The following is a 25,686-nucleotide window of genomic DNA, read 5'->3' on the forward strand; positions in this document are numbered from 1 at the left end:
CCTTCTGTGATCTGCCCTCCACTTGCATCCATATTGTCACAGCATAATGTTTTAAATGGTTCACTTGGGTAGGGTAGATTCGTTGGTGGCAACTGGGCCACACCTTGCTTTATCAGTTTCCTGCCTCTGCCCTTTATGAATCCTCTCACAGTCAAGACTGTGTCGCACCTGGAGATGACTTCCCTGCTCGCTGAGGTGAGAACATTGTTTTGATGTCCAGAAGTCCTGCTTTTCTTTTTAAAAGTCAAGGTCTCCTGGCAGCTCCTCTGCAAACTACTATGGCAGCTGGGCTACAGGTCACGTGCATATTACATAATGGCAGTCCATGCGTTCAAACGAGCATCTCCAAGCCACGATTCCCATAGCAACACACAGTGATTTTACTCATCTCAGAGATGAAGCAGCCAGCAGAAATATTCTAATGTTAGTTACCCTCGATTTTCTTTTTTTTTTTTTTTTTTAGCAAGATCAACACAGCACTTTTTTCGAAGCATTTTTTCAAAAGAAAACCGATGAAGACTGTGTTAAAATATGTTCACTTAAAAGTTACCGAGTTACCACACACACCAAGGCCCTTTGAACATGAACAACAGTCGATGCTTTAGAAATAGCTGCTATTTGAACGAATGCATGGGAAAAAGAATCCAAGTCATGGCCATTAGTGAAATGAAACAGTCTCAGCTGAATTCTGTACTTCTATGTTTCATATGTCTTTTCCAGTCCCCCCTTCCATATATATGCACTTTGTTATTGTGGGATGGAGAAGAAAGTGCTCCAAGGGAACAATTTTAATGAATAAAATCCTTTCTTGCTTTATTTTTGAAAAGCATAATGCAATCCATTTTGTAAATATAAGAAAAATGCCATCATAAAACACCTAGGGAGTAAAATTTGGGAGAAAAATTGTTGTCTAAGAGAATAAACATTAGCTTGAAGAATGTCTGTTTTTCTGAGCAGAGAAATGGTTTCCTGAAAAAACTGAAGTAAAATCCTTTTGATATTAGAAGGAGTTTTTCCTCTTTGCATATTCAGGGATCCTTTCTGTGTGTCTAAATAAACCATCCACCCACGGAAACAAGTTGCCTGGATTATAAAACAACATGAAAGGCAAGACCACCCATATATCACACTGCCTTTCTCGGTCAAGGGAAGAAAGTACATTCCATTTCTTGTACCTCTCTTCCGCCAGAGAGACCACATGTGCACTTCAGGAGGAACTGCCACAGGTGGCCCATCACGGACCCAGCACGACATGCAAAGAGCCTGGCGGAGAACGGAGGGTTTTACCTTTGCTTTCTCCAGCTGGGCCTGGGCCTGTCGCCGTGCTTCTCTGCGCACCGTCTCCCGATCTTCCTCCAAAGAAACATCTGAATCGGAGGGACGGCTGGTGTAGGAGTCTGCCGAACCCTGGAGAGGGAAATCGACCTTTTAAAAGAGATTGCATCGGGCTTCCCTGGTGGCGCAGTGGTTGAGAGTCCCCCTGCTGATGCAGGGGACACGGGTTCGTGCCCCGGTCCGGGAAGATCCCACATGCCGCGGAGCGCCTGGGCCCGTGAGCCATGGCCGCTGAGCCTGCGCGTCCGGAGCCTGTGCTCCGCAACGGGATAGGCCACAGCAGTGAGAGGCCCGCGTACCGCAAAATAAATAAATAAATAAAAGAGATTGCATCTATGAGGTTTGCAATGGCCACGTCTCACTGACACGGCAGTCAGCTTCCTAGACTGTGCTATCCATTCCTGAAAAGAGGAGAAAATAATCCACCTGGTGGCAAACCAGCTCCACACATGGCGCTCTGGTCTGCAGACCACGCACTAGGAGAGCTGTGCCTTCCAAATTACCATTCCTTCCCAAACCTTATGGTCCAGTTAGCAGCCTTTCTGGAAGCCAGAACAAGTTCTTTGTATCATCAAACCAGCTCTGTGCTGCAGTGCACCGTAGGGCACAGGCGGGTTTCAAGGAGAGCTTCAAGAACAGTCTACAGCTACAGCAAGAATTTCCAATTAGAAAGAAGACAGGCTAACAGAACATACAGGAAAGTCGAGCGAGTTACCAACTTGAACGCTCTGAAATGTCACTACCATAGATGTCACCCACTTTCACCTTAAGCACCCTTTTGTACCTACCTCCGTGTTCACCTGATACCTCCTCTGACAAACCTGTAACGCAGTAGCCGCCGGCTTCCCTCAATCTTTAAGCAACACATTGTTTTTCAATCCCTTTAAATAGATATTTCATCAAAGCTGTCTACGGAAAACACCTGCCCGGGAGAGCTCCTAGGGCAATAAATCACAGCATAGGAAAAGGAGCTCGGAGGATTAGAGGACTCTCTCCCGTTCCCTCTCCAGCAATCAACATATTACTCATCACGGGCGCCCCGGACAATCCTCACCGTACCAGCAGCAGAAACAACGACAAAATAACGTCTCCCCTCAACGAGAGCCCTGGAGCTTACAGAGATGTCCGAATTCTTCAGCCTTCCTCCCTTGGCGCGTTTCAGAAGCCTGACCCAGGTGGCCTTCATCAGCCAGACAGCGCCCTTCTCGTCCGCAGCTGCAGCCCCGGGCACCGATCCTCAGTGCGCGCTGAGCCCCGCAGAACCCCTTCTCTGTTCCCGTCCATGCTCTGGGCAAACCCCTCCTCTCCGTCCCTTTCTGCCTCCGGGGCTTTCACTTCCTAGCCCGGAGGACTCCAGTCCAAGGAGATTCTTATTTTCCCATTCCAGCCAGTGGGGAGGGGAAACAAACACTCGAATGATTTCGATTGCTTTAAAGATAACACTTCAAGTGCATCCAAAGGCATCAACTCGTCCTAAACTTCATGCATCTTATTACCCTATTCTCTTCCCGACTCTTGGATCGTTAAAAGACATTAGTTGTAAGAGAGCCTTTAAAACACACACACACACACACACACACACACACAAACCAACCTAGTGCAAAACGTATGCAGTGACATTTGCAAGTGCAAAGGTCAAGCCTTATCTTCAGAGATCTGGAGGGGGAGGGCGGAGGACGCGCTCACCGCACTGGGCATGCTCCGTGTGTAGCCTTTTTACGCAGACGCTCACATCACATGGTTAGTCTCTGTCAAATTGCCATTTTGCACCCAAAGTGTAAACATCTGGAAAGGGCTTTTTGCTTCTATAGTAACAGGCACCTGTAATGTCTGGCATGTTTCTATTTCAGATCAAACATTCTCTCAAAAATAAAGTGTAATCTCTCCCTCTTTTTTTTTTTTTTATAAGGATCTCTTTCCATTAATCTGCTGCAGAAAGTATATCCTATGCCATTGGACAATTCGTAGATAATAAATACGATATACACTGATGGGCAACCAGAATCAAATCATGCTCATCCATCCTAGTATCAAGCCGCTCTTGATGGCTCTTGATCTCCTAAAGAAAATGCGAGAGATCTGCCCATTGCATTAGGTCTTGAAAGTAATCACAGCGCTAAGCAATGCGTTTAACGGAGCTCAAAGTGACTTCGAACTGCTTCTGCAACTGAGAAACTACCCTTCCAAATAAAGTCACTGGAATAAATAACAGTGTGAACTGTTATCACGTAATTACGAGGAAATTTCAAAGCTTGGTTGATTTATTAGGTGGCGTTAAGATTCACAGAACAATCTGGTCCAAACTCTTCTTACAAATAAAGTGATTGGGGCTTGGGAAAGAAAGTTACTTATTAATTTCCACTACTAATGGAATTACATTTTCGAAAGTTTATGAAGAAACACACACTTCCAGGTTCTTAAAGTAAACATAAAATACTATCACTGCATTCCGAGCTACATTTCTGTTTGAGTGTCCTGGTGGGGATTGTTTTGTAAAGTCTCATGCGAATGAAAGAAAGGATTCTTATGAAAATCTTCCTTACTTTCCCTCCCTCCCTCCCTCCCTTCCAAAGCCTCCCCACCCCCATTCCTTTCATTTCTAGGCTAAGACCAATCTTCATGACTTAAACACCAGAAAATACAGTAGAATAGAGGCTTTAGAATAAACGTTGTAGATCAAATGCACCCTCATTGTGGTATCATAACATAAATCAATAAATAGATTACTTACCTTGTTATCAAGTGAATGTAAAATGCATGAGGAATAGGAAATGCATTGCAAGTTTCTCATTCTAGTACAGTTCACAAGGGAGATAGGGGTTTTTCTACACCAACACACAGGCTAGGGGATTCCTAATTTTCCCAGAGGGTTTCCTATAGCAGGGATAGCACAGCAGAAAATTACCATGAAGCATGATTATATCCCATAAAAGACATCAGGCCCCGTAGTCACAAGCGCTGGCATTTTAAACCCAGTCACCCTGTCACAGGATCAGGTCATGCCTCAGTGAAGATACAAAGTTTCTGTCATTAAGAAGCCCATAACGAGAGGAAGAGAGTAACACACACACACACACACAATTGTGTGTGATCTCATTCCCTTTTGAACAAAGTAAGATTTAAAAAATCCTTTGCTCACAATCAGGTGTAGCTTTTAATTACACGGTCATGTTGAGACCTGTTTCCAGGTTGAAATAATTAAGCAGTTTAAGAGCCCCTCTCCACTGAGTTTCGGCAATGATCTTTTTCTTTTTCTTATAATTTTTTAAACATCTTTATAGGAGTATAATCGCTTTACAATGGTGTGTTAGTTTCTGCTTTATAACAGCAATGATCTTTTGAATACTTGCAACAATATATTAACCTCTGACAATATGATGTGTGACTTCAACTGATGTCCACGTGACTTTCATTCCTTGGATAAGTGAAGTACACACTTTCCAAATACTTTTCATTGTAGAAGTTACATGTACCCATTACAGGACAAGAGACACACAGATAACATTTACTTTAAATTCTCCCATCCAAAGAGAGTCAACTATTAAATGGTAGCGCTGTTTAGCTTCCAGAGTTCTTGCATTTTTGAAAGTCACCCTCCAAACGTGTGCCTTACAATTAATCTCCTTCCTTCCGGGAGTGTGGATTTATGCAGTCAGAAGTGGTGTATCTAATTAAGCTTCTGCCTTTGGTACCATATGGACTTTCTGGGTCATTCTGACAAGTAGCCTTCAATCAGGAAGAGCTGGCAGTCATTCCGTAAAGCCAGAAAAGGTTAGCACAAGATGTACCCCTGATCTTGCGGGTTCCTGCAATATGATTAGCTGAACTTTTGTAGTATTTGTCCTGGCAGGTACATCACAGATGTCCTTTTCCACATCTTAATATTCTCATTCCTCATCATGGAGTTCTAAAATGCAACCTGCAGCTAATGTCTACCAATAGTTCACCTGGGGTCATTTATTTTTATCCTCAGGAGTCTCACTCCAAATTGTGTTCTTTGCTTACTGGAGACTTTAGTTAATTGGATTAATTGATGCTTCTATCTATTATTCAGTTTCTGGCGTTTTCCAATTTATGCCAAATATTTACACACAAAGCATCACGCTTTTCCTTTAACACTTTTTTTTTTGTAGTTATAATGTTTGCTTTTTTCATGCTGTTCTCTACTGTTTCAATCATGTCTATTTCCAGGGTGGTTTTTCTTGAATGTTCTTGTACTTCCTCTTTTAAAGCCAAAGGATAAGAGTCATCACCCTATTGAGGACTACCATCTTGGATCCCAAGTGGGTCATCCATTTCTGTAGGAACTCTTCATATGAAGCCTGAAGCAATGCTCTTGGGCAAAATCAATTTCCCATAGTATCCCAAGGCTACCTCAATTTTAGACAAAGCTGTGTCCCATCCAAAATACTCAAGACTTCAAATGTACAGGACTCATGCATAAGACTCCTCGTGTACAGGACTATGCTAAGTTCAAAAATGACACGGGCTATTCAGATGAAGCCCATTTTCATTAATATTGTATACTCTGGTTTGCCAATGTCACAAAATTACTATTCAAATCCATTCAATCACGAAAATCTCAGATGTGACTGGCCTGCCATTTGGCGAAACTTGAAAATATCAACAGAGGTGATGGTGATAGATCACCATCCCTGTTATGGGGATGGTGTTCATCCAAGTTCATCCCTGTTATGATTAAGTAAAAGCTAAAATATTAGCTTCAATTTTCTCAAGAGCATAGGAAAATCTGTAAACTTTGTGTAAGTTTCATAAGTACTGGTGAAGAGATTAAATTTTGCCCCGAAACTAAACCAAACCAAACCGAACAAAAACACACACCACATGCATCTATTCAGTACTTACTATTTTGGAACCATAAGTGCTACAACTGTAGGTTAAATGCTGGGACTATGACTTAGTTTCCATCATGAAGCTTGATATTCTAGTGAAGAAGACCAATTAAAATAATTATCAGAAAAATAATTACAGTGAGAAAACAGTGAACAGGCCGAGATGAGAGAATGATGATGGGAAGATGCTACTTTAGCTGGGAAGACAAGATGATCATCTGAGATGATATTTAAGCCGAAATATCCCAAAAGATAAAGAAAAAACAAGTTAGCCTTTGGATGTGCTGAGAAAAGCAATACAGGAAAAGGGAATGGAATATGCTAAGGCCCCGAGGACAAGGAATGCTTCGCAGTTTGAGGAAATGGACAGAGATCAGTGAGGCTACCGTGCTATCTTGCAGGTATATTTATTTAAGCCTTCTCTCCTTTCCCTTCTTTTTCTCTTTGCAGGTGACACACCTGGAATATGTATTCTGGGAATCCTTTTCATTTATGTGGCATCACCTCACAGAAAAACTCCTTATACATGTTTGATTTTCTTAATTAGGAGCGGTATTTAAGTTGTCAGTAAATTCCACATTATTGGGAAAATCCTGTCTTCTGAGGTTTAAACACAGTTCTCTGAATTTCTTCCTTCTAAATCCAGGGCTATCTCTTAAAGGCTAACATCGGTATATTTTTGAGATTGTTCTATATTACATTAATTCGAGCAATCAATTTATTAAGGCTAGACTATGTAGACGAGTGATAATAACTGCTAATTTTTAATGAATGCTTACACTGTACTAGGCACTGTGCTGATTCACCAATATTACATAATTTAATAATTAATTTTCTCCATTTTTCACTGATGAAGAAACTGACATAGAGAAGTAAAGTTACCTGAGTGAGGTTACAAAGCTAAAAATCGATGGGGGTAGGAAGTAACCTTCAGCAATCTGAATGTAAGTTCCATGCATGCATCAGTTCAGAAAATTAAAAGCCAGAACAAATCCCTGCATGCAACTGATGTTTTTATTAATCAAAAACATTTTTCCTTCTTTTTTTAAAATTGAAGTATAGTTGATTTACAATGTTGTGTTAGTTTCAGGTGTCCGGCAAAGTGATTCAGTTTATTTATACACACACACACACACACACACACACACACACTCTCTCTCTCTCTCTCTCTCTATATATATATATATATATATATTCTTTTTCAGATTCTTTTCCAGTATAAGTTATTACAAGATATTGAATATAGTTCCCTGTGCTATAGAAAACATCTTTTTCTGTCTGCCAGGCACACGTATAAACTTTTCTAAAGGTCGTAATGTGTCACAATGACTCCCAAGTTCTCACCTCTATCTCTGCTGAGCTTGGCGCCCTCCCCCTCCCTTCCTTTCCGCCTGTCCCCATCCCTTCCCCATCCCCTCACTCACCCCCCCCACATATACATCTTCACAGATTCTCAAATTTTATCTTCCTCAAAGGCACAATGAAGGTGCAATGAAACAGATAACTTCTCATTCATCAATGTAACACAGTTTTGTGAAAAGGTGCCTGATACCCTGAAATCTTCCTCATTTCAGAGTATCTCAGTTGTAAAGCATTCTTTTTTTTACTTATCTGCAATGGAACACAGATAAGTACAATAGGAAAACAATGCAAGTCAAGAAAGCAGGTATTTAAGCTTTCCCCTTTTCCCTGAAAATGAGCATAACTTTGGCAAGCTGGCCTTCAGCAGCCTCTTTGGCAGCTACTCTGGCCTGAAGCTGGCTGGAATTCAAGGGTCTTCTGACTAATCTTTCAGTGCAATAGGAACAGTTGCTAGTTTTCAGCACTGAAACTAAAGTTACTACAGAGTAGAAATGAGAGGTCCAAGTCTCAGAGATGTGACTAACTTACATATTTTTAAGAGTAATATATTAAAACACTGTAATTACCAAATTATTCCTTGAATTGAGGGTATGATGGATGTTTACGTTTAGTAGAAGAGTCCAATATTTGTAAAATGTGACACTGTTAAAAAGAACCACTATGAAAAAGCTAATATTAGATGGGAAATTTAACATTATTTTGAGTTTTAGATTTCAAGCATAGGATAAATAATTTCCCTTCACAATTACAACAGTGTTTGTGTATGTTGGGGGAGTTTTTTAGCCTATAATATATATTTACTGATGGTGATAGATTACAAGTGTTTTTTCATGCTAATATAATTTCTTAAAAAATTTATTTTTCATTCATGAGAATAAAAATGAACAGGTAAGAAGAAGAAAATTAGTGGCCTGGGAGAGCTAGACTTTCTCAAAATATTGCTGAAAAAAATTAAAGGAGTGAATGAAGCACACACAGGAAATTCTGGGTATAGGAATTCATGACGGGTATGGATATAGCAAGAAACTCTGAGTGGGCATCACTACCTTTAGTCTTTCAACTGAATCATTCCACTCAGCCTACACACATGTTATTATTTCCCTCTGCCTACTCAATGTGATACACCACATCTACAAAAGAAAAAAAACCACACGATCATCTCAACAGAAGCAGAAAAAGCATTTGACAAAACTCAACATCCATCCATGATAAAAACTCTTACCAAAGTGGGTTTAGAGGGAACATATCTAATAAAATAATAGCTAAATAGATATAAAATAATAATAGATAAATCAATATAAATAAATAAATAATAGATAAATATAAACTAATAACAGGGAAATAATAGGAAATATTAATAATAGGGAAATAACAGGAAAAATAATAATAATAGGAAAATAATAAAAGCTATTTATGACAAAACCACAGCCAATATAATGCTCAACGATGAAGACCTGAGACCCTTCCAGCTAAAATCCAGAATAAGACAAGGATGCCCACTTTCACCACTTCTATTCAACATAGTATTGGAAGTCCTGGCCACAGCTATCAGACAAGAAAAAGAAATAAAAGGTATCCAAATTGGAAGGGAAGAGGTAAAACTGTCATTATATGCAGATGACATGATACTATTATCTCCCTCTTCCTAAGAAAACCTCCCCTGGACTTCATTTTCTCTGCCAGCTTTCACCCCATTTCTTTGCTCTCTTTTGCAGGAAAAAAAAAAAGCCTATAAGAAGTTGCCCACGCTCACTTCAGTTCTTCTCTACGGATCTCTCTTAAGCCTACTCTCTCCCACCGCTATCCCCAAAACTGCTCAAGGTCATCAGCAATGAATCAAATCCTAGGGTCAATTCTCAGTGCTCATCTTAACCTATTGGTAGCATTGAGCCTGGTTGTTTAATATCACTCTCCACCCTTTATTCACTCACTCAAAGTTGCTTTCTTAAAGCACTCTCTCTTGGTCTTTCTCTTACCCACTGGCTGCTCCTGAGGAGTCTGCTTGGCTGGGATCTCCTCTTCCACCTCTCTCCTCCATCCTCCTGTCTCACACACAACCTCCTTCTTTCTGCTCCAACCTCACTGATGCTCCTCACAGGCACCAAGGAAAGCTCTCTCCCTAGATTTCCACATGATGATCACTTCCTTCAAGTCTTTGCTCCGTTGGCACCTTTTCAATGAAGACTTCCTCTACCATCCAATTTAAAACTGCAATCCCCACTGCCCTCCAGCATCACTCATCTCACTTACCATGTTCAACTTCTTAAAAATAGTGCTTTTACCTCCTAGTATGCAATATAATTTACTTATTATGTTTATTGTTTAGTGTCTACCTCCCTCCACTAGAATATAACATCCATGAGGGAAGAGATTTTTTTTTCTGTTTCATTTACTCATTTATCCTAAGTGCCTAGAATAGTGCCTGGCACAGAATACATGCTCTATAAACATGTGTTGAATGAATGAATAGGGTTACCAGAGAGAGAGAGAGCCTTTTCTTCCTCACATCCTCGATCCTGAAGCTCTTCTGCTATACAGGGTCCTCCTTAGCATTCCTGAACATTTCTAAACATTCTTAAAACATTCCTAAATATTCTCATGTCTCTTCCTTACTAAAAAAAAACAAACAAGCAAAACAAAATAAAAAACACCAACAGCAATCTTACCCATAGTTAATGTCAATAAATATTTGCTATGATGAGTAGAAGAATAAAACAAAAACATCAGCCTGAAGATATACTTGGTATTTTATCATAAACCTCAATAAATACCAAGTTCATTAACGTAGCGTAAATGTCAACTGTCTGATGATTAAATAAACATGTTCCATAACAAGCAAGCTACTAAAAAGAAAAGTCATTACACTTAAAATGTATATAGCATCCTTCCAAGAAATGTAACAGATTCTGACATTTTAAAAATGTAATTAGAGCTTATTTTCTATAAAGTGTCTTCTTTTCCCATTAATTGCACTTCTTTATTCCAGGGACTTAAATTTCCACTCCTAACACTGCTAATGACCCACTGTGTAGCCATAGGCCAGTCATGCAAATATTCCCCAGGCTAATTCCCCCTCTGCAAAATGAGTACAGTAAGTCAAAGCTACCAGAAAGAATATTCTTGAGCATTTCCTTACAGATGGTGGAAAATACATTGTAAATATGACATATTCAAATAGACTGTTTACAGACTGTTACTTCTCATACACTGCTCCTGCTGGTCCTATGAGAATAGAGTTTAAAGTCACAGCAGAAAAAAAAACGTGACTGTACATATAACTTCTAGTAAGATGGAATGTTTAAAAAATCAAGCCAGCAGGAGGAAGATATTTCTTCAAGCAATTTTGGATCATATATTTAAAAGGAAAGCACCTATTAACTGGACAAATACACAGCTCTGGAACATCTTAGCAGGCTCTCTACTACTAAATAAAGATCATATCAAAAGATATGTCCAGCTGCGAGCTTTTTCTTGAGTGGCAGAACAATCAAACAATGAACCTTGGAGCCTGCCTTCCAGAGGGAATTCTCCCAGGTAGCAATGAACCATCAATCCACAGACATTAAAGGACAGTCAGCACATGTATCCCCCAGGGAACCCCAGAGCTGTGAAAAGGGATATGGCTTCAGTCCTTAAAGATTTTACCCTCTAAAATTTTCTTTGCATATACATAAGTTTTTCTCATTGATACGAAACACAGTAAGAGAACAACAGACATAAGCAGACAAAGGTTATGGATACAAGGTTCACAAAAAAAATCAGTTACCCACAAGCATCTGGAAAAAAATTTTCAGTCTCACTAAATTAGACACAATACCATTTCCTCATTAAACGAGTACTCTCTGCAAAGTGCCAATTCACAATGTTATGAGGACACATTACAACCAATGCTTTCACATCTTGCTCATAGTTTTACTTTAGTACAACCCTTTGGGAAAACCGAGTTCTTTTTGTTTGTATCTAGATAGGTAATGATTTCACTTCTGGGACCTGTCTTTAAAAAATTCTTAGATTATGGTTCATAAACTTAAATTATTATACAACCTTAATAATAGTTACAGAGACTAAAGGGCATTATAGGCAAATGTTTATCATGATCGTATTTGGTAAAAAAAAAAAAAAAAAAAGAAAGAAATTAAAAAAAACCCTGAATCATTTCTATAAATACATATATTCATGTATGTAAAAATACTGGGAGTACACAAAAATAACAGGAGATAGAGGACTAGATTCATTTTTTTTTAATTCAGGGGACTAATTTTAATTTTTTTCTGTAATGTTACCATTTTTGTGATTAGAACTAAAAAGCTCATGCTTGTTGCAATTGAAATGTCTAACAAAACACTCTGAAAATATTTTTGGTGTTGTAGAAAGAGTGTTTGCAGATTCATATTTTCCCTAATTTTTTGATTTAACCTTGATAGTTTTTTGCCTGTGGGGAAGGGAAGCAAACTTGGGATCTTCTGAAAAACTCTTGATTCAAGTCAAAAAAAAAAAAAAAAAAAAAGAAATAGAGTAAATGTTGATGCAGGAATTGTATCAGGAAAGAAACAAGAATTAAAAGAAAAATACTTCAGCATGAAATGCTAACATTTTAAAGTATTACATTTCTCTGTAGACAATGTATTAAAATGATTATTTGAAGTCTCCACTGAAACACTGGGCTTTTCTCATATGACTGGTTAAATGATTTTTGGTACTAGGTTAGATACTTAAGGAGGCCAAATGACTCAGTAATTTGGTAATACATTATTAATATACTGCTCTAAAAGTCTAACCTTCCAGAAAGATATGACTTTGGTTCAGAGAGATTTAATATTAAAAATAGGCTATACGATCAGGGAGTTGACAGGAAAAGGGCCGGTGGTGTGCAGCACTTGGTGATAAAGCACCACAAAGTACCCTACTGACCTAAAATAGTTAATGCATCCTTTAAGCAGCTAACCTACCTTCAGGGGGTGATTTAAGAACTAGAGACAATTTGGTTCATTACAAATCTATGTTTAGAAATATGCTGCAAATTTCAGATTGGTTAGCTGGAGATGTGCTGTTGGTTATATTAATATATTATTGTTAGAAAATCCAGACTCTATTCAGAATGTTTCCCAAAACACTGGACATATACAGTTGGTAAAAAGCAATTTATGTAATGTTTCCTGTCGCACAAATAAGAAAGCTTTTTTTTGGCCATGCTGTGTGGCTTGCAAGACCTCAGTTCCCCAAGCCAGGGACTGAACCCAGGCCACAGCAGTGCAAGCCTGGAACCCTAATCACTAGGCCACCAGGGAACTCCCAAGAAAGCATTTTTTTAATTGCAAATATTCAATACATGGTGCCATTCGCTGACTGCTTGTGTCCCCCCCAAATTCATATGTTGAAACTGGATCCCCAAGGTGATGGTATTAGGAGGTGGGGCTTTGGGGAGGTAAAAAATCATGAGGGTGGAGCCCTTATGAGTATGATTAGTGCCCTTGTAAAAGAGACCCCAGAGAGCTCCCTTGCCCCTCTAACAAGTGAGGACACAATGAAAAGATGGCCATCTATGAACCAGGAACTAGACTCTCTGCCAGCGCCTTAATCTTAGACTTCCAGCCCTGAGAACTGTGAGAAATTTCTGTTGTTTATAAGCCACTCAGTCTGTGGTACTTTGTGATAGCAGCCCGAATGGACTAAGACACGTGGAAATACATGCTCTGCTTTAAGTTTAAAAGTATAATGAACTTCAACGATGATAAAACTTCTATCAGGCAGGGCAACACATGGCTTGACAGTTTGGTAAGAAGACAGTTTGGTAAAGGTTAGAAAAGACCCGGTGACTGCTGGCCATGCCTCTGACCCTTGACCTTTGGCCTGGTGACACTGTTTCATAGATGGTACAGCATGCTTATGCTACATGTCAGAGGCGTCTACTGTTAAAACAGACAGCAAACTTGGGCCCTCCAAGCCAAAGCTAAACCGACTCTGTCTTCCACTTCATTTAAATGACAGTCATTCAATATTATAGACAGTTAAATATTATTATCTTCCCTCTCCAACACACACATACATTAGAATGTAATGTCCACGAGGAGGGCAGGGATTTTTTTTTTTCTTTTCACCTCTGTACCCTCGGCGCCAGTGTGTATGATACGAGCTGGGACCTGGGACCCTTGGCTGCAGTGCTTGCACCTGGACAGACTCCTCCTTGAGCCACAAAATACAAAGAAACTATAAGGGGCTAAAAATAACTGAGTGCATGTTCAGCTGGGGCAAATTATGGATGACAAGACAGGAAAAGACCAAAAAGTCAACTGCCATTTCTGAAAATCCAGGAGCAAAAAGCAGGGTGTGCAAAAGCATGGTACTGTGCACGCCCCCTGCACACAACGCCACCAAAGGGGTGGGCGAATCACCTGAGCTGCCCCTGCAGCTCAACCCCTGGACCTGCCCCTGCCCTCACCCTTTATAAGGAACCCACTCGCTGCCCCCCTCCCCCCAGGACAGAGTGAGCCAGGGAACCTGTTACTTGTTCTCTCTCCCCGCTGCTGCAGCAGGAGCCCCAGTAAAGCCTTGCCTGAATTTCTTGTCTGGCCTCTTATCAATTTCTATTGATTAAGGAGGCCAAGAACCTCAGTCGGTGACATATACATCCGGGAAGAAGACAAGATTGGGGGCCTTTACATTCCAGTGAGGGAGACAGATGTGACACAGGTAAATAACACAAAAATTATTTTATGACTAGCATGTCATACGAGGTAGCTCTACATGGTCTGGGTACTAGAGACCCTGGGATTCTCTGGCCAAATGGCCATGAGCCCATTTCTCAGGACTGCCTGGGCCTCTTCTCACATTCATCCTTCTCAGGATATACTTCCCCACCTGTGTGCGCACCCCGAAACCCAGGGGTGGCCGAGGGCAGCTGTCTGCTGAGGGGGGAGTGATGAACGGGAGACTGAACGTATAGGCTTGGCTGTCCACTCACATCACGAACCTTGACCGAGCCCACCGGGATATGGGGCCTGTGTGCTGGCTCTCTCCCCATTGTCACGTTCCCACGGAGAACTTCAAGGACAGTTCTGAACTCAGACTTCAAGGACAGTTCTGAACTTAGAAAGGTATGCACTCCGCTGGTCCTCTCTTGCCCCCATCCAGCAGAGGCGGTCTACCACAATGCCATGGACTTTGTTGTGTTAATATCTGGATCTTCCGCTCCTGGCTGATGACCGGGCACTCACGCTGGTGCATACCAGGTGCTCAATAAGTTATTTTGGGTAAATGAATACAGTGTATGTCTATCATATCAAACTCTGGGTGATACTGGGTGTTAAACAGGTACAAAGTTAGCCTCTGTGACCTCGGTAAATGTTCCAAAGATTGTTTAGCCAATAAGATAGCATCTATAGTTCCTGCCAACGGGGCATCCGATCATGGGTAAAACAACAGCTGCACCATCCCGTGGTCTGAGAAAACACAGAGGAAAGACACCAAGCAAACTCAACAAGGAATCTTCAGCGCAGAGAAAAGCGAAAACTGCAGTAAGCAGAGAGGAAACCAGTTCCTGAGGTGATAGGCATTTGCAAAGCCCATCAGGGGAGACAATCCTCCTGAAAAACCTGGCAAAATCTGGAAGATGCTAGAAGACAGGAGATCGACTGAGGCTGGGCATGGTCTTTTCCCTTTCTTTTCCTTTTCTTTTCCTTTCCTTTCTTTTCTTTTTTCTCTCTCCTCCCTCCCCTTCCCCCTTCCTCCCTCCCTCCCTCCCTTACCCCCTTCCTCCCTCCCTTCCCCCCTTCCTTCCTTCCTTTCCCTAAGAGTTTTAGCCTTCTTTAATACACTTTAAGAAGGCTTTAATGGCCTTCTTTAAAACACAAATTACTATCAGAGCCCCGCTTTATATTATTTATACTTGTACACAATTTTTTTTTGAGTACCATACACTAAAAATACACGAAAGCAAACAAACAAATCGAAAGCCTCACTCCGTAATGGAAGTTCAATCCTTTGCAAGTCATCCTTTTGTGATGTCCATGAAGCACTAAAGAATGTTTCCACATAGTATGCAGAGAGATGCCTGGAATGGGCAGGGCCTCTGTGCCTGAGGCAGGCAGGATTTCAGAGCACTGGGTGACCACACCACGAACGCGTGGCTGTCCATGTAAACTGTGTATGTTTCATGAAGGCCAGGCTGACTAATATGATTCTAGCCCTCCACGTTCCAACCTCTGCAGGCAATTAAATCACAGTAAAACCAACCTCCTCTTAGGGAGGAGGGGTGCGGGCTCCTACCTGTTATTCCCGACAATGCAACCAAAGGACAGCAGCCAGCAGTATGATTTCCCCAGTGGGCACTGCCTCCGAAGATGTGGTCTTAGCAGTGAGGATTAACAGCTCTGTTGATCTCACTTCTTTCTACTTTCAGAGAACCCGCTGCTCTCATTCTGACTGGCTTCTGGGGGTGCTTACAAGTAAGGCCGCCCACCATGAGAGGGAAATGTGCTAATTAATATAAAATTTGGATTGCATGGAGAAAAGTCTATACATTTTCTAAAAGTGGGATTCCCCCAGTTGGGATATTATTTCTTGGCTTCCCTATTCATCTTTTCTTTAGTGATCTAAAACATTAAGAATATAGCCTGATGCGTCTTCCTCTAAAAATAACCTGCAAAAATTAGTTTTTCTAATGAATCATTTCTCACTTACTTTGAAAAATAATTGAAAGCAGGAACATCCTCAAAAGAGTTCTTGACCCCCATGCAAAGAGTGAACTTTGATTTTCAGAGTTAGTTGTAAATACTCAAGGGTTTTCAACCAATAAATCCTTTCATTTTTTTTGGCTAAAGCAAAGACAAAATGAAAATGTGGCTTGGTGATTCAGTCAAAATTAAAATGTATATATATATTTTAAAGGAATTAGGAACACTGTTCTTCTTGAGATAAAGCTTGAACCCGACTGAATTAAAACTAAAATTTTTAATTTAAAAAATTAAAAAAAAATGTAAAAACACAGCTTTTTGTTTGTTTCTCTTTTTAAAATAAATCTTGAAGCTATTATGCTGAGTGAAAGAAGCCAATCACAAAAGGGTAAATGCTGTATGGTTCTACTTCCACGAGGTACCAACAGTAGCCACATCCACAGGGACAGAAAGTCGAATGGTGGGTGTCAAGAGCTGGGGACAAGAGGGGGTGGGGAATTCGTGTGTAGTGAATGCACTTGATGCTATAGAATTGTACGCTTAAAATATGGTTAAAATGGAAAATTTTGTTACGTATATTTTACCACAATAAAAAAAATTACCAAAAGAACCCCAACGTGGTTTCTGATATGGAAATCCGCATTAAGCTTCCAAACTTAAAAAAAAAAAAGTGACAGAGAGCGAGAAATTCTATTAAGCCCACAAATATAACAAAGTCAGCTCCTGGGATTGACACATTTACACTATAGATACTCTATAAACTAGACAACTACTGAGAACCTGCCACAGAGCACAGGGAACTCTCCACTCGATGCTCTGTGGTGACCTAAATGGGAAGGAAACCCAAAAAAGAGGAGGGTATATGTATACGTATAGCTGATTCATTCTGCTGCGCAGTAGAAACGAACAAAACATTGTAAAGCAACTATACGCCAATAAAAAAACAAAACAAAAAAACCCCCCACCAAAGTCAGCTCCAGGAAAGCAAGGCCTGCTCTCTGCTTTTTTCTTCCAGGGGATTCGGAGGGGAAGGGAGGAAGGGGAGATATTTTTTTGTTTTCTAAGTTGAAGTTTGAAATTCCAACCAGCCTCCAACGGTTCCTACGCTGATTCAGGAAGATTCTTACTACCAGAGTCACCGTAGCATCTAATAATTACGGTTCTGAATTAGTAATTGATCTAAAGCATGTGCCTCAAATACATTCTGTATAAAGCGATCACACCTAGGGAAAGAAATTCTGCATGTGCTATATAATTATAAAAATCAGAGACCTTCGGGTTGTGTCAGTGTTTTAGGTAACAAATAATTTCAGCACTAAGATACCCAATTAACACTCATTCAGAATTAAAATGTTGACATATCACCAAGTATGCTGTCGTGAGTGGAGGAGAATAATTCAAATATAAAAACTGACACTTTTCAGGATTTGTATTCAGGCCTACAAGGAAGTTTACTATAATTATTGGCTGGGTTTTCTTTGTCACTGGTCCCTGTAATTTCAGCCTTGCCGGTTTCTGCACCTGCACAACCACTCCACATCCCCACTCTGCCGTGAAACACACACACACACACACACACACACACACGCGCGCGCGCACGCTCTCTTGACTAGACCATTTCTCTAACAAGAATATCTTCCACGAGCAGGGGAAGCATCATGTCCCTGGATCCTAATTAACATAAAGACAATGACCCATTCAAACAGCCAAAAGGAAAGCGTTCAAGGATGCTGTGTATTTGATCATCATCATTTTCATTCAGTTCCGGGATCTGGGTGGAAACTGAAACATAACATCTGAATTAGGAGCAAAGGGTGTTTGAGTTGGCAAATGTAATTTTCAGAAACCTCAAAGAACTAGCTATCTACCGAGGCACATCTATAGTACATTCCCAAATTTTATACCAGGCTCAAGGAGAAAGCATTCCACGTTTCCTCATATAAAAATATCTTCAGGGCTCTAACCACACAGATTCTAGCAGGGACCAGCCAGCCCGTTGCCTATTTTTGTATGCCTTGTGAGCTAAGAACAATGTTCATGTTTTTAAGTAGCTAAAAACAATCAACGGAACAATATCTCATGACATGTGAAAATTACATGAAACTCCAAGTTCTGTGCCCATAAATAAACACTTTCTTGGCACATAATCACAGTCAATTCCCCATTTCCTGTGGCTGCTTTTGTGCTAGGAAAGCAAAGCTGAGTGGTTATTTCTTATCTGGCCTTTACAGAAAGTTTGTCAGCTTCTGTATTACCGGATGCGCCAGGCTTAAAATTATATAGCTTGCATAGTAGTGATATCTAATTAATCAAATTATTCTGTACTCCAATTCCTTATTTATTTTTTTTACAAGAGCAACTGAAGGGTTTATTTTTGGAGGACATCTACGTGGCACAAGAAATTTCCTGCCCTTTACAGATATTCCCTAATCGAAATTATTTATACTTAAACTAGCATCTTAGTACAGGTGGTTTTCAAACCAGTGACTACTTCAGTGGATGAGAAAAGAGTTTTCTTCTCCAAATCCATGTCCAAGGCATGTGGAAGCAGCTTCATGGTAGTTTTCAGCACTTTAAGAAACCAGGAAAATTAAAGCATCCTTCAGACAGAGATACAGGCAACACCATTCATTCAGGCATTCACTATCCACATCTACTGATAATCATGTCCAGGCCCCTGAACATCAAGGTCATCACTCAGAGCAGGGGCCACTGTGCATCCCCACTAAAGGTCAAGGAGAACTGAATTTTCACTTGCTCACTAGCAGTATTTTGTGACAAATATTGCCTTCCATTTCCCAGTTTCAAGGAACTAGAGTACTGAGGAAGAAGTTTTTGTTTGAGGTCTTCATTGATTAAAAGCTGCGTTTTCTAATTTCAATTGCCTGACATTTTCCCAGTGCACAGCTCTGAAAGCTGAATCCAAAGAGTAAACAACATCTGTCAGAGGATTTAGAAAATGATTAATTTAACGATGGACTTCATCCCCATTAGCATGTTGAGATTATCTTTACTTTAGTAAACGTACCTTTCTCCTTTCCTGCACTGATACACAACGGGGGGGTAGGGGTGAAATCACAGGACAAAATAAAAGAGAACAGGATGCATCAAAACACTCACCTCTCTATTACTTTCAGCCTCTAATATCACGGAAAGTAGGAACTGCTCCTCAGGCTACCTGTGAGACACAGCCTTTCTGTCTTTACTAAAGGACCTTTTTTAAATAAAATTTTATATTGAGGTATAGTTGATTTACAACGTTGTGTTAATTTCTGCTGTACAGCAAAGTGACTCAATTAGACATATATATATTCTTTTTCAAATTCTTTTCCATTATGGTTTATCACAGGGTATTGAATATAGTTCCCTGTGCTCTACAGCAGGACCTTGTTGTTTATCCATCCTCTATATACCAGTTTGCAGCTGCTAACCCCAAACTCCCGCTCCATCCCTCCCCCACACCCCCTCCCCCTTGACAACCACAAGTCTGTTCTCTATGTCTGTGAGTCCATTTCTGTTGCATAGATAAGTTCATTTGTGTCATTATTTTAGATTCCACTTATAAGTGATATCATATGGTATTTGCCTTTCTCTTTCTGACTTACTTCGCTTACCATGATCATCTCTAGGTCCATCCATGTTGCTGCAAATGGCATGATTTCACTCTTTTTTATGGCTGAGTAATATTCCATTGTATATATACCACTTCTTCTTTATCCATTCATCTTAAAGGAACTTTTCTTTAAGGGGCAGTGTAACAAATATTAAATCTGATACTTCTTTGTTGGGTGGTGTTGGACAAGCTACAGAACATCTTTAAGGCTGAGTGTCTTTATCTAGAAAATGGGAAGGAGACAGCACTCGAGGCAAAGAGTTGCTGTGATGCTAAATAATACTTGAAAAGGGCAGTGCGGGTGCAGAGGTGCTCAGGAACTGAGTGCCATGTAGCGCTGCTCTGTTCTTCTTGTACAGGACATGAAAGGCTAAGGGAGGTATCGAGAGCGCTAAGCACTTTACACAATAAAGAAAACCTACCTGGGTGACAAAGGATGTCCTTTGAAAGACAGCTCAGCAATTCATGAGCTTCGACTAATTTGATATGGCCTCAGTTTTATCTCTCAAGCCACCCCATTCTCCTTCACTCCAAACCAAGGAGACACCTCCTTTCCTTATTAATTCAGGATTAACCCCTCAGTTAAGGGTGATCACCAGTTAAGGGTGATCTTGTGACTCTATCTGCCCCCTACCCCCCAGTTCTACCTGGCACCTCTCAGCCATGGACCTTCCCCTAAGCCCTCTCTACCTTCTGGAAACCTGAGATAACATCTCGTGCTCAAGTCTTTCTCATTCATCAACTGTCCTGCTTATTAGTAAGGCATTTTTAATGTCCTGCATCTCTTTTAATGTCCATTGAAACATGACTTTATGTTTTGTGTCTCTATATAGTTTCCTTTTCCTCTGTCATTCTGTCGATCCTGAGTCATAACTCACCCTGATGTACCTGTGATTATTTGTTTTTTCTCTAAATCAATGCAGGCATTAAGATGAAAATGGGGGTAGGGAAGGAGGGAGGCTACTTATTATTATTATTTATTTATTTTTTACAGTCACTTCTATTCCCCCCAGGGTTGAACATCAGTGTCATCTTGGAGAGAACACCAATGTGAGTGTGTGCCAATGACACGTGGACTTCTTAGAGCTCTATGGGATAAAAACTTCCCCCAAAGGAAATCACAGACCGACTGGCTTAACAATTTTAACACCTTAACCATTATATAAAAACAAAACAAACTCTAAGGAAAAATCTGAAGGAGCATATAGGCTAACCCCAAAGGCTTAAGAAAGCAAATGGAGAAACCACGAGAGGAGCCGCACAGAGCAATGGAGGGCTTGGATTTTGCCATCAGGTTGACTCAAGCTTGAATTCCGGTTCTACCTCTTACTAGCTATGTCATCTTGGGCACCTGTTTAAACTCTCCAAACTCGGTTTCCTCACCTGTAAATTGTGGATAGTAAAAGTATCGTTTTAAATAATTACTATAATCACTTAAAATCAACGCCTTACACATAAATATTCCATTGATAATAGCAGCGGGGCTTCCCTGGTGGCGCAGTGGTTGGGAGTCCGCCTGCTGATGCGGGGGACGCGGGTTCGAGCCCCGGTCCGGGAAGATCCCACGTGCCGCGGAGCGGCTGGGCCCGTGAGCCATGGCCGCTGAGCCTGCGCGTCCGGAGCCTGCGCTCCGCAGCGGGAGAGGCCACAGCAGTGAGAGGCCCGCGTACCGCGCAAAAACAAAACAAAACAAAACAAAAAATAGCAACTGTCTTTCTCCCCGTCCTCCCCCTCCCCCTCCCCTTCCTTCTCCCCCAAACCAAACCAGTGGCTCTAGGGTGCTTCCTGCACCATCCACAGTGCAAACCTCCAGGGCGAGCTGCACACAATTTGGACTGATGGTGGCCCTGTTAAGAGGGCGCCCAACGGCTCCCAAGAAAGAGATGGCTGTAGCAGAGGGTGCTGGAGGCCTCGCGGGTACGTTCCTTCCCTCGGGAATCATAACCGCGAAGTATGGTGTCTCGGGAGCACTGAGGGACTCAGAATTTCTGAAGTCAGCTGCACAGAACCAAGTCAGAATTGGGAAACTTTTCATTTAACTAAGTTCCTTTCTGGTTCGTGGGTCATAGGGTGGGTAAAAGCAAAAGTTCTCAGCCCATTAGGAGACACCCCCCCCCCCCCCCCCCGGCCCGCCCGCTGTGTGGTGTGCAGTCATGGAAAAGGCAACACTCCTGGGAGTGTGAGATTAGCAGATGCAAATTGGTATCTATAGGATGGATAAACAACAAGGTCCTCCTGTCTAGCACAGCAAACTATATTCAATATCCTGTGATAAACCATAATGGAAAAGAATATGAAAAAGAATGTATATATATGTATAACTGGGTCACTTTGCTGTACAGCAGAAATTAACACAACATTGTAAATCAACTATACTTCAATAAAAATAAATTAAAAAAAGATAACAGTCCTCTGGGGGGAGGGATAAATTGGGAGATTGGCACTGACACATACACACTACTCTATTTAAAACAGATAACCAACAAGGGCCTATTTTATAGCACAGGGAACTCTGCTCAGTATTCTGTAATAACCTAAATGGGAAAAGAATCTGAAAAAGAATGGATATATGTGTAAGTGAATCACTTTGCTGTACACCTGACACAACGTTGTAAAACAACTTCAGTCCAATAAATCAAAAAAAAAAAAAAAAAAAAAAAGGCAACACTCCTACAATGTCAGGTAGGCCTTCTGACCGTACATGCCCCTGATGATCGGGATTACGATCATAGCAGCCAACATGTAACATCTGCCACGTGCAAAATTCCTGCCCTACGTGATTTACACGTAGATTAACTACCTTCATCCTCCCAACCACCCATTAGGGAGGTACTACTACTGTCCCTGTTTTACAGGTCAAGTGAGTGTGCCTGAAATGTCACACAGCTAGTAAGTGACAGAGCCAGGGTCTGAACTCAGGCCAGATGGCTCCAGAGTCTACTTCAACCACCATGCTTTCATCAATCTATTTTTAAAATCGTTATATAATTGACATGTAAGATTGTATTCATTGTAAATGGACAACATAACGATTTCATATACATATCTATTGTGAGTTTAATTAACATCCATCACCACACGTTGTTACAATTTTTTTCTGGCAATGAGAACTTTTCAGATCTACTCTCTTAGCCAGTTTTAAATAGACAATAAAGTATTGTTAACTAGAGTCTCTATGCTGTACACTATGCCCGCAGGACTTATTTATGTTCTAACTGAAAGTCTGTACCTTTGGACCACCTTCACTCATTTCACACCCCAACCCACGCCTGCACCCCACCCCCACCCTGCCTCTGGCAACTACCAATCTGTACTCTCTATCTATGAGTCCAGTTTTTTGTTTTTTTAAGACTCCACATGTAAGTGAGATCATTTGTCTTTCTTTGTCTGACTTATTTCACTTAGCGTAATGCCCTCAAGGTCCATCCATGTTGCCGCCAATGGCAGGATTTCCTACTTTTTTACGTATGAATATTATTCCATTGCTTCAAATTAACCTTTTTACAAATGATAGTCTGATAAAGAAGATGTGGTACATATATACAATGGAAAATTACTCAGCCATAAAAAAGAATGAAATAATGCCACTTGCAGCAACGTGGATGGACCTAGAGATTGTCATACTGAGTGATGTAAGTCAGACACAGAAAGACGAATATCATATGATATAGCTTATACGTGGAATCTAAAAATATGGTACAAATGAACTTATTTACAAAACAGAAAGAGAGCCACAGATGTAAAAGAACAAACTTATGGTTATCGGGGGGGGAAAAGAGGGGAGGGATAAATTGGGAGATTGGGATTGACATATACACACTACTGTATATAAAACAGATAACTAATAAGGACCTACTGTATAGCACAGGGGAACTCTACTCAATACTCTGCAATGACCTATATGGAAAAAGAATAAGAAAAGAGTGGATATATGTGTATATATAACTGTTTCACTTTGCTGTACAGCAGAAACACAACACTGTAAATCAACTATACTCCAATAAAAATTAAAAAAATAAAATGACAATGATAGTCAATATTACAGTGACATGAACTCAAACACTGTTGGCGGACATCTAAATTAGTGCAACATTTCTGAAAAGCAGTTTGGAAAGACATACTCCTCTTCTAAAAGTACATATTCAGTAAATCTGTTTTTTAGAATCTACGTGAAGGAAATAAAGATGCAGAAAAAATAGTTATATACGAGAATGTTCACCACGGGATGATACACACACACACACACGCACGTGTGTACATATACGCACCCGTGTATGTGTGTGCAAAGCAACCTAAACGTGCAACGAGAGAATGCTTAAATTATAGAAAGTACTTTGAAAATTATATTCGATAAGCATGGATGACTTTTTTAGTGCCAAAAGAATGATGGGAATTTTAAATAAGTATGAGCTGTTATTTTTAACTAGCGGACTACTCCCACCCTCACTCAGACTAGCTCCCCGATGAAGCTCTGTTTAATAGAGATGAAAACGTGTGACTAATAGCTTGAGCTCACCCTGGGTTCATTCTTTTTAAAATAGAATTTGCTGAAAAGGAAATTCTGGCTAGATTCCAAAGAAGGCCTGCCAGATACATCCTTCCACATTTGCCAAGCAGGAGGGCAGAACTTCACTTTGCTGTGGCCCCAACCATGAGTTATAGAGGGGGGCAGAATTTTTAAGACATTTTACTGGCTGTTTTGGGGGACTCCATAAACTCTAGGAGGGGAAAACAAGGAGGAATTTTAAAGGAACCGAGAGGCGGCTGCTACGTTCTGGTCTCCAGTTTAAGCACCCTTTGATAGTTCAAAGAGGCTGAGTCATTATTTCTCACCTTATTTCTTTCTTTCTTTATTAACATCTTTACTGGAGTATAATTGCTTTACAATGGTGTGTTAGTTTCTGCTGTACAACAAAGTGAATCAGCTATACGTATACCTATATCCCCATATCTCCTCCCACTTGCGTCTCCCTCCCACCCTCCCTATCCCAACCCTCTAGGTGGTCACAAAGCACCGAGCTGATCTCCCTGTGCTATGCCGCTGCTTCCCACTAGCTATCTATTTTACATTTGGTAGTGTATATGTGTCCATGCCACTCTCTCACTTCGTCCCAGCTTACCCTTCCCCCTCCCCGTGTCCTCAAGTCCATTCTCTACGTCTGCATCTTTATTCCTGTCCTGCCTCTAGGTTCATCAGAACCAATTTTTTTTTTAGATTCCATATAAATGTGTTAGCATATGGTATTTGTTTTTCTCTTTCTGACTTACTTCACTCTGTAGGACAGACTCTAGGTCCATCCACCTCACTACAAATAACTCGATTCCGTTTCTTTTTATGGCTGAGTAATATTCCATTGTATATATGTGCCGCATCTTCTTTATCCATTCATCTGTTGATGGATGATAGGATTAGGTTGCTTCCGTGTCCTGACTATTGTAAACAGAGCTGCTAGGGACATTGTGGTACATGACTCTTTTTGAATTATGGTTTTCTCAGGGTATATGCCCAGTAGTGGGATTGCTGGGTCATATGATAGCTCTATTTTTAGTTTTTTGAGGAACCTCCATACTGTTCTCCATAGTGGCTGTATCCACTTCCATTCCCACCAACAGTGCAAGAGGGTTCCCTTTTCTCCACACCCTCTCCAGCATTTATTGTTTGTAGATTTTTTGATGATGCCCATTCTGCCTTATCCCAGGGATGCAAGGATTCTTCAGTGTATGCAAAGCAATCAGTGTGATAAACCCCGTTAACAAACTGAAGGAGAAAAATCATATGATCGTCTCAATAGATGCAGAAAAAGCTGTTGACAAAATTCAACACCCATTTAGTTCTCACTTTAATCCTAAA

The 25,686-nt window shown here is 40.7% G+C and overlaps 1 protein-coding gene across 2 annotated transcripts in view; it reads right to left on the reverse strand.

Moving 5' to 3' along the window:
- The window catches only part of CACNB2 (calcium voltage-gated channel auxiliary subunit beta 2), a 405,711-nt gene that overhangs the window by 137,372 nt on the left and 242,653 nt on the right, over positions 1 to 25,686 (reverse strand). Inside the window, exons 1-2 of one of the 2 annotated variants that reach the window (XM_029236406.1) lie at positions 2,453 to 2,729; positions 1,288 to 1,407 (exon numbers count right to left, since the gene is read on the reverse strand). In XM_029236406.1, coding sequence (XP_029092239.1) covers positions 1,288 to 1,407; positions 2,453 to 2,521 — 189 coding nt within the window. In that variant the 5' untranslated portion in view covers positions 2,522 to 2,729. Of the gene's footprint in view, positions 1 to 1,287; positions 1,408 to 2,452; positions 2,730 to 25,686 lie in introns of those variants that run through there. The other variant, XM_029236405.1, reaches the window with a different exon arrangement.

This window comes from Monodon monoceros, unplaced genomic scaffold (assembly GCF_005190385.1).
Source record: "Monodon monoceros isolate NGI ecotype Baffin Bay Population unplaced genomic scaffold, NGI_Narwhal_1 Super_Scaffold_21, whole genome shotgun sequence".
Taxonomy (NCBI): domain Eukaryota; kingdom Metazoa; phylum Chordata; class Mammalia; order Artiodactyla; family Monodontidae; genus Monodon; species Monodon monoceros.